The 10,036-nt window shown below is 45.1% G+C and overlaps 1 protein-coding gene across 5 annotated transcripts in view; it reads right to left on the bottom strand.

Annotated features, from left to right (window-relative positions):
* Positions 1-1,040: 1,040 nt before the first annotated feature.
* Positions 1,041-10,036, bottom strand: part of LOC119275245 (chloride channel protein CLC-c-like) — a 22,712-nt gene continuing 13,716 nt past the window's right edge. For 3 of the 5 annotated variants that reach the window (XM_037556049.1, XM_037556047.1, XM_037556048.1), the window contains 7 exons: positions 6,689-6,979; positions 6,048-6,248; positions 5,602-5,779; positions 3,533-3,795; positions 2,897-3,166; positions 1,665-2,796; positions 1,041-1,428 (listed from right to left, as the gene is read on the bottom strand). In XM_037556049.1, the coding sequence (XP_037411946.1) occupies positions 1,315-1,428; positions 1,665-2,796; positions 2,897-3,166; positions 3,533-3,795; positions 5,602-5,779; positions 6,048-6,248; positions 6,689-6,948 (2,418 nt within the window). In that variant the 5' untranslated portion in view covers positions 6,949-6,979 and the 3' untranslated portion in view covers positions 1,041-1,314. Of the gene's footprint in view, positions 1,429-1,664; positions 2,797-2,896; positions 3,167-3,532; positions 3,796-5,601; positions 5,780-6,047; positions 6,249-6,688; positions 6,980-8,362; positions 8,382-9,948; positions 10,010-10,036 lie in introns of those variants that run through there. The other 2 variants (XM_037556051.1, XM_037556050.1) reach the window with 2 other exon arrangements.

Below are 10,036 nucleotides of genomic sequence, written 5' to 3'. Positions count from 1 at the left end.
GAAGTTGGGCTGCTGAAACCCTAGTTCATCATGTTCCCAAAGTAACCCCCATCACATATGTTACTATAGTATTGGAATTAAAAATAATTTCAATTCTACCCTTCCAAGCCTTAAAATCCAAACCCTGCTTTTATGGCCTCCCAAAACTCTAGGAAAAATGTCCTAGGGCTCCATATGGTCCTTTGTGAGCTAGTTATGCAAAAAAAAAAGAGAGGAGATTCTTAATAGTATTTATTTTTATCTCCTTGAAACCCTAGAAATGGGCCAAAGGCACATTTGTGAAGCAACCCCTACCTCCCTTGCTCTCTTGGACTTGAAACTTGACTGCGTAACTCACCCTTGAGACTTGAGTACATACAGACCCTCCAAAGCCTCAACTCTTAACTGATCAGCAAACCCCCTGTCACTTGCATCAAACACCTTGTCCTCAATTTGTGCTTTTGGTACTTCTACTGGGCTAGGACACCTCCCTCTGTTCTCTCTTATCCTAGCACTCATAGGCATCAATGAGACACTGGATAGAAAAAGGAAACGACCTGAAGGGTGTAGTGTTTTATGTGACAGACTCAAAGGAGGTCATTTTGAAAAGAAAAAAATTAAAAGTAAAAACTATATATTTAAAAAATAAATATATATTTAAAAGTAAAAAAATATTTACAACTACAACTACATGTACAGGTTCTGTAAGTATCCGTGAAGTTTCATTAAATAGTACAATTATTTGCAAGCTACACAAAAAGACAAAAATCTGGCCCAAAGACATCAAAGAAAAAGCCCATTTAATCTATGTACTTGTCTATTTTCTGTACATCACATATGAACAAATATGTTCATGAAATTTCTTGCGTATATACTACACATATATGCTTGTGTGTATATTTGTTTCAGTTTTTTTAGATGTGGAAAATGTATTTTTGCTGAGAAAAAAAGAGCCCCTGAAGCTCAAGAGTCAAGAGGCCAAGCAAATACTTGCAAATGAGAACCATACTTGTTTAAATATTGTCAGAAGTTCAATGTAACTAAAATCTCATACTCAAACATGTTGTAGAAACTTTAGCATGTATGCTTATTTTTTGAGTTCCAGGGTTTTGAATGTTTAGTCTATAGTTGGCACAACGATTCCTGCCATAGGCTCACAATAGAAAACTAGGGTTGCCGGCTTCCCTGTCATCAGTTCACCAACTTCCTTGACCTTTTGGCACTAGGCAGACGTCCAACCATGTGGCCACATTATTATTACAAAAGCGCAATCTTATTGATGTACATAAGATTTGTATGATTTTTGTAAATGAGAAGAAACAAAAAAAATCACAATCAACCTCCCATTGAGGCTGAATGAAAGTTGTGAGGATTGAGACTAGGGAACAGGCCGTGGATATGTTCCGCCACAAAATCATGCCTTGTGAGAATTCCAACAATGGGAGGCCTCTGCATTCAACAGAAATATGTCAGTAGCGGTGGACACCTTTACAAATAAAAGGGAACTATTCCATAGTGTGAACAGTTGGTTCAAAATCATATTATAATGAGTGAGAAAATGCATCACGCGTGAAAACACACACACACACACACACACACAATATATATATATATATATATATATATATATATATATATATATAGAGAGAGAGAGAGAGAGAGAGAGAGAGAGAGAGAATCCTTACGTCTGGGGTCTTTGGAACAACCAAGAGATGCCTCAATCCCAGTTCTCGGAATAGGAGTGCAACTTTTGCTAGTGACATTGTCTCAACCACCGTATATGGCGAGGTGTTTGCAATTGCATGGAGATCAACATACATTTGCATCTCCTCATCAGTGAAATGTAGATCCTCAATTTTCAAACCCTTCCCTGACCCTGCCTTAGCAAAATCAAAGGCACCAAATCTTTCCATAACAAAGCTACCACTCATTTTCACTGGCTCCTTCATGAACATCTTGCCTTTCAGCAAAACCAATAGATGAGACCTGATCACAAGCCCAACCAACTCAGGCACTTCTGTTAGAGGTGGCTCATCAACCACTGGAAATCCATTGTGGCCTGTGATCCTCAACGCGGTAACAATGTCCCCTACCTTCTCAACACCTGAAAAGGTGATTAGTGGACCAGACACAACATCACCAGCAACCAAATGTCTCATGTACGGTTCAGCATGAGCCTCCATGTACGGCAAACCTTTCATTACCACTATCTGATCATAAACCCCTTTGTTAAAGTTATCCGCTATGGTCTTCGATATTAGAAGAACAAGCATGACCAAAGGGAGCATTTGTAGATCATTGGTGAGTTCTAGAAGGATCACACAGACAGACACAGTCATTCTCATTGTCCCACCGAGAAAAGACGCCGCACCAAGAAGCGCAAAAAGTCCAGGGTCAAGACTTGATATGGATCCTAAGAGCGTGCCCACTATTCGACCGTATGTGGCTCCGGCAAGGATAACAGGGATGAAGAGACCAGATGGGACGGCAATTCCATAAGTTACAAGTCCAAGGCAGTAAATTGCGATGAAGAAGATGAAAAGACTAGACATGTGGTACTCGGTTGCGGTTCCAGTGCTGAAAAGATTGCGTATGGCATCATCGTTTGTATTGAAGAAAAGTGATGCCATACCATTGTAATACCCTGGTGGGCACTGAAAGTTCTTATAGTTGCCAGAGCGACCAACGGTAGGACATTGCTCCACGGCATCCTCAGGGCATTGAGTGCACGAAGCAAGCCAAGGGAGGCCATACGAGCACATTGATGTGATAACTGATACTATTATAGTGAGAAGGATCTTGGACGGAGCACCTCTCCTGAGGGCAGATAAAGAATGTCAAATGATATCACATCATAAACTAGGTATAGAAAACAGAAAGGTTATGCAGTCACATACAATTCATCCTCGGCACTTACTCATTGATAATACTATAAATACGAAGAATTTTATCCAAGAGAAAGTTGAAGAGGCCTCCGAATATACCACCAATTATTCCAAGGAGAATTATTGCAAGTAGATCCGGACTACTATAGGTTGCAACAGTTGAACTTAGATCAAACATAATCAATCCACCTTGCCCAAAGAGACCACACTTTCCACTGCGACAGAACTCAATCAGAGTCCTCAACACGACAGCAACAACAGCAGTTGTAAAGAATGCTCTCCATAAAAGAGCACTTCGCCACCTGTAAAATGAAGTTGAAAAAATAAAACACATTAACATGTGTTCTCGTGGCTAGCAGTTTAAGTTTTTCAAAAATAAACTAACATTTTGGAGATAAACATGTAGGTTAACAGTATATAACTATGGCGGTACTACCGTACTAGTTTGGCTCTGCATATTTATCGGTTGGCCTGATCACTGTAACTACATATCCAACTAATGATTCTTGTCAAACACTATATATGAAATACACTTCATGTCAATATTAGACAAGGAAATATGAATCCTAGAACCTCATGGCTAATGTGGTTGTGATTTGTAGAAATCTACAAAAGAAAATGAATGCCCCAAAGTAACAGATGATAATTTGACATGAAAAGGTTATTACCATGATGCTGCTTCCTCAAGAGCAAACAGGACGCCACCAACAGGTGCGCGGAAGGCAGCGGCCACTCCAGCTGCGCACCCACACGTAATCAAATCCCGCCTATCCCTGTCATTCTTGAAATATCTTAGCCAATTGCATGTAAGATGGTACTTGCGTGACCCTCCCTGACCAAGTAAGTTTGCAATGCACGCTCCCGTATGTACCATTGGACCTTCCTTTCCAAGTACGAATCCAGCTGAAACTCCAAGTATTGAACCAAATATCTACAAATCAGTAGAAGATTTTATGAGAAAAAAAAGGGTTATGCGATAACGTAGAAGAATAGAATGCACGACGTGGCACCGGTAGAACATGTTTTCAACTGCCAGTGTAGAATGATATGCCAAAGGAAGACAACTTATCAAAAAAAAAAATCTTTTGCAGCTTTTTACAAAAGGTGTCGAGGTAATATGTTGCTATTTACTCCCTTATTTTGGGACGGAGGGGGTACTAGCATAAGAAATCTTATGTACAGTCAAGTGTAGGCATTAATAGTAGTAGTTAGTACTACCACCAGTGTAAAAGTGTACACACTTACAAAATGTCAAATGATGGTTCACTTGTTTGTCTTTTGGGCATCACACCTCATGGATTTGTTAAGTCGCGAACTTTGCAGAGTATTTTATTATTTTCCAGTGAAAATAAAGAGAAAAGTATGTTTTTGGTCCCTCAAGTTCCCAAAAAGTACAGACTTAGTCCCTCAAGATTTTTTGATATACATTTGGTCCCTCAAGTCTCAAAACCGGACAAATTTGGTCCTAAACCAGATTTTGACCCCATTAACCGGGTTTGGCCGCCACAAAACAGCCTGATGAACAGTAAATTCGAGTTTTTTTAAATATCTTTAAAAAAATCTGAAATTTTTTGGGGTCCAATATGCTTACATGCGCAAGGTGCGACCAAATTTTCGTGGTCTTTCGACACTCGAGGAGCTCGTGGCAAAAAAAAGAAAAATATCTACGTCCGATACTCCGATGAACAGTAAATTCGAAAACTAAATCAAACAAATTCAGAAAAATCTGAAATTTATTGGGGTCTAATATGATTACATGCTCAAGTTTCGACCAAAATTTGGTGGTGTTTCGAGACTCAAGGAGCTCGTGGCAAAAAAAAACAAATTTTCGCAAACAAAAAATAGCCAAAATTTGTTTTTTTTTTGCTAGAGCCCGTCCTACGTCATTTCATGACAAAATGTTGGTCACACCTTGCGCATGTAACCATATTGGACCCCAAAAATTTTCTGAATTTTTTTATTTTTTATTTTATTTTCGAATTTACTATTCATCGGACAGATATTTTTGTTCTTTTTTTCACAAGCTCCTCGAGTGCCGAAACACCACAAAAATTTGGTCGCACTTTACGCATGTAAGCATATTGGACTCCAAAAAAATTCAGATTTTTTTGAAGATTTTCCTAAAAAAAACTCGAATTTACTGTTCATTGGCGGTTTTGTGGCGGTCAAACCCGGTCAATGGGGTCAAAATTTGGTTTAGGACCAAACTTGTTCGGTTTTGAGACTTGAGGGACCAAATGTATACCAAAAAATCTTGAGGGACCAAGTCTATACTTTTTGGAAACTTGAGGGACCAAAAACATACTTTTCTCATAAATTAATAAGATTGCCCTGTTGTAGATGAAGCTTTAAATTTGTTCATAATTATCACTCCCTCTGTTCCAAAATACAGAGTGTATTCGTTTTTCAAAAGTCAAACCTGTGCATGTTTGACCAAGTTTTTAGAAAAAAATGTGAATATCTACAATACCAATTTTGTATCATTAGATCCATTATGAAAAAAGTTTCACAACTTATTTGTTTTGTATTCACATACAATATTGGTCAAACATACATATGTTTGTCTTTCATGAAATTTGATGCACTTTATATTATGTAACGGACCGCCGCGGGAACGGACCGTCATGATGATGGAGAAGATAGCGCACAGTTGAGCTTAGCGATACTATATGAAGAATGCACAAAAAGTAAGAGAGAACATATTTGTGTACGAATGCATTTGTAAGTTAGGACTCACCTTCACAAAGAGTGTACTAGGAGCCAGTATGGAATAGGCATCAACTCCATTAAGATATGCTTTAACTTCAGGAATACCAGATCCAGCAGCTGCAGGTGCAATGTAAGCACATATTGCTGCAGCTGCTGCTGCCAAGACTAGATTGGAACCTCCATATGCCAAAAATGCAGTGAAATACCTGCACTGGAAGCACAACACTATTGGTCATTTCAAATAATCCAGCAAGTGTAAGCCGATACTGAATCAACTCTGTTGTTAAAGCTTGTAAAAATGGAAACCTAACTATCGATCGCTTTCATGAACTTAGCACCATTCCAGGAATTATGACATGAAAATGTGTAGAGATCTAATCGTTAGCATAATCTCACTCGACGGAAGGTATGGGCCAATCGCCATTAGCAGGCAAAGGATGGAAAATTAAAAAATGGCATAAAGTAAAACTTCACCTTTGCTTGAGCATAAGGTCACTTGTGATTAGCAATTTTAAGCCAGCAATGTTTTCGACTGCAAGGTTATTGAAGAAGCCAACAAGTCCAGTCAACAGGCCGATTAGAAGCACCAAAGTCCACTTCATAACAATGTACTGAAATATCTGCTTCTTCTTTCTTGACCGCCAGTCTTGCTTGAAAAGGTTGTTCTCCACAACTCTGGAACAAGCAAATGTTCGGCATTGTAATAAAAGTAAAACTGATTGTGACGTCCAGTGTGGATGTATGAAAGTCACAAAATCTTTACATGTACAAATTCAATCTCTCTAGAACTCGGAAATAGACCAGGCAGACTACTTTCTGCGCGAAACTAGCCATACTCAAAATTAACACTTCACTTTGAATTCTAATCTTAGTGGTAGCAGGTTTTCGCCCTGTAGTGAGATTTTCGTTATGATTTTGCTTTGTGAACTGAACTGATTATTTCTGTGGAGCAACTAATGGAAAGGGGTTTGCTAGATTGAAAAAAAAAAGAACACTTCACTTCGGATTCTAAGATATGAAGATGTGTCCATCTAAGAACCAAAAATAAGTCTGGTTGACATGCCAACAGCACCAAATAAGAAGGCAGAAGGACTGCAGGGCACGGGAATGCGTACTCATAGTCGAGGCTCTCGATGGGGCAAATGTTGGCGCCAACAATGGCGATCTGGGAGGTGGTGTTGATGGTGCGCTTCCGCATGAGCGGCTCGCATGCGCTCCCGCGGTCGTCGTACCGAAGCAGCGCGTTAGAAGAACTGTTCTGCCACCAATCCCCTTCTGCTGCACCGTCCATGCCCTCAACGTCGTAGTTGTTGTTGCCCTCCCGCTCCGGCATGCGGTGGTGCTGCTGAGGCCGCGGCGACTGGCCTCCGTCCATTTGCCCCCGCCTCTTGCCGTCCTCTTGGCAACTGCAACATATAAGTATCAATAGATTATGGTTTCATTTTGCAAAAAAAAAAAAGGATTATGGTTGCAACAATTGCTCACTAGAATATTTCAACTAAATTTTCAGAGGGTCAAGGCGTTTACCAACAAAAGAAAATTTGAATAGTTTAACAATAATACTTTGGTTCTTTTTTGTGAAAGAGAATAATTTAGTTCTAGTCTATGATTTTGTTGAAAATGCTCGGAAACACCGTACGGTATGAGCGCTTAGCTATCTTAAACCAATAAAAAAATAGATATTCGGAGACAGGTGAAAAAAGAAAGAAATATGCGGCTTAGGAGTTAGAGCAACTCCAACGGGCCGACCCAAACGGACGGCGCATTTGTTCGCTTTTTGTCCGTTTGGGTCGGCCGCCCGCCCGTCGTCCGCCCTCTTTTAGATTTGGGTCGGCAGCACGCCCGGCGTGCCGACCCATTTCATGTCCGCATTCAACTTTTAAATAAAAAGGGCCCGCGGCCGATCATGCCAGCGACCGTGTCTCATGCCGGCACCATGCCAGCGCTGGCGTACAATGCCGGCTTCAGAAAATATCACCACAGCTCATGCTAGCGCACTCGCCAGCCGGCCGGCACACATGCCAGCACACAAAAAAGGGGGGACTTGAGTTCGACCACGCCATCTCGGCTCCCGTGGTCATGCCGGCACACCTGCCGGCATACAAAAAAGATGACCCTCGCCGCCATAGATCACTCGTCGGCGAACTTGAGCATGTCGGCCTGCATCTTCTCGAACCACGGCCTCTTCCTTGGCGACACGGTGTTGAGATCCACCTTCATGATCTCCACCCCGGTCATCATGCTCGCAAGAGCCACTTCTTTCGCCTTGGTCTTGGCGTTAGCGGCCTCGATCTCTAGCATCCTGGCTTGCTTCTCCGCCTCGAGCTCGAACATCTTGGCTTGCTTCTCGGCGTCAAGATCAAGCCTCCTCCTTTGGATCTCCATGAAAGCATTCACTCCGCCTTGAAACGCCGACGCTCCTCCTCTCTTGAGTCCTTATTCATCATGCAGTCCACGCTTGCGACCAAGGCGTTGGTGGCCGCATCTCGCTTGTCCTCCTTCTTGGAGTTGGTCTTCCCCCGCGGTCGTGCCGGCTCTCCCTCCCCAACGTCCTCCACGGCTTTCTTCCCTCCACTTGCCTTGAGTGCGGCATATTGTGCCTTGAACTTATCTTCGTCCTTGATGACCCGATAGCAATGGGAGAGGTTGAAGCACTTGCCATTGTGTTGAACCTTGAATGCCTCCAAAGCTTAAAATGCCTACAAAATGTTTCCATGCAAGAATATGGGCAAGTGATAGCAAGGATGATCTTGATGACACAAAAGAGGGTGGCTTGCTTGCCATCATACCATGTCTTGCATGCCGATGCTGCTCACAGGGCGGGCCTTGACGCTTTCAAGGGTGGCGCAAAACTTGTTGCACTTTTGTTGGATCACCCTCCACCGCTTGGAAATGGAGACCCACCCGCGCATGCTCACAAATTGGTAAGGTGGAAACTTCTTGCGCTCATGGAACTCTCGGTGCACACGAGTCCAAAAGGTCGAATGCTTTTGCTCGGCGCCCGTCTTCGGGTCTTGTCCAATGTCTCGCCAACACTCGCAAAGAAGTTTGTCTTCGGCCGCCGTGTACGCCTTCGTACGCTTGCTCTTGCGCTTGGGCTTAGGACCGGTGGCTTGGTTGGCGAGCTCGTCCTCGAACAAAGGCTCCACGTCAATGTCGCACTCGTCCTCTTCCTCTAGCCCGTAGTCGTTCGGGAACTCGTGGTCGAGGGGGAAGCCGTCCAGGTCGACGCCGACCTGATCACGCATGAAGGTCGCCTGGTCGGGATCATAACCAGCGACCGGCATGAACGCCCCGCGGCCGTCTTGGCTTTGTATCTCGTCGGGATCGTAGCCAGCGCCTGGCGCACCGCCCTCGAAGATGAGGTTTTGCATGAAGTTCTCATCGACGGCGGCCGGCATTCCCTCGAACAGGTTACGGGCGTCTGGGAGCCCGCATGCCGGCGTTTGCCGCGCGCGTTTCCTCGTGCTGCCGGACGACGAGCCACCAACCACCGGGGTGGCGTTGAGGTCGATGGGCGTTGGCGCAGGCGTGGAAGGCGCGACCACGCTCACGTCGGGTGAGCACTCCCTGGAGAGGCGGGAGGCCTGCGGGTAGATGTGGAAGCCGGGGACCGGGTTGCAAGCCGACGCGCGGGGTGACTCGGGCAGCACCATCCGAGGAAACGCCGACGATCCAGTGCTGGCCGCGGCGACGGCGGCTTGGACGAGGCTGTGCTGGCTAGGGTTTACCCCTAACATGTAGAGCGCCTCCCCCGTTGCCGCCGCGACGTGGGCATTGGTGAACTCCTGCTGCGCGGCGGCGACGGCGGCGGCCTGTGCAACGGCCTCATCCCTCGCGTCCGCGGCGTGCTTCCGGTCCTTCCTCTTGGCCGACTCCCTTGCCCGCTGTTCGGGCGTCAGCGCCTTCTTCGGCTTGGCGGTGGTCTTGCGCGGGGCACGAGGCTTGCCTTTCCCGGAGGGGGCGACGGCGCCGGACGAGGCGAGGGAGGCGAGGCCGGCGGCGGCGTCGAGGTCGAGGTTGAGGTCGATGGTGTCGTCCATGGTTGGGCCGGAGCGAGCGAGCGCGGGCGGGAGTGTTTCTGGGGAAAAATGGGGGGAAATGGTGGTGGCTTCCACTGACCGACGGGCCTGGGAAGAAGAGTAGGCGCGCGCACGCGCGTCTATTTTTTGTCCGCGCCGACGCAAATCAGGCTAAAAATTGGACCGGGAATGGGCCGCCCGCGGATGAAAAACGTACGCGCGTCCATTTGGGTCGGCGCGTTGGGCCGTCGCTTTTGTCCGCACCGATTCAAACGGATGCGGGTGAACGAAATGGATCGCCTCACTGGAGTTGCTCTTAGCAGGAAGGGCTCATGAATGGGAGATAAACATGCATAGAGAGTATCAGGTGATTTGGGAGCTTTGGTGCTCCCGTGATATGAACTCCCGTGAGCCGCGGACAGAGATCCTGCGAGTTTGCAA

The sequence above is a fragment of the Triticum dicoccoides genome, chromosome 3B (genome assembly GCF_002162155.2).
Source record: "Triticum dicoccoides isolate Atlit2015 ecotype Zavitan chromosome 3B, WEW_v2.0, whole genome shotgun sequence".
Taxonomy (NCBI): domain Eukaryota; kingdom Viridiplantae; phylum Streptophyta; class Magnoliopsida; order Poales; family Poaceae; genus Triticum; species Triticum dicoccoides.
Note: the sequence above shows the minus strand (reverse complement) of the source record. Positions and strands in the feature narration are given on the sequence as shown.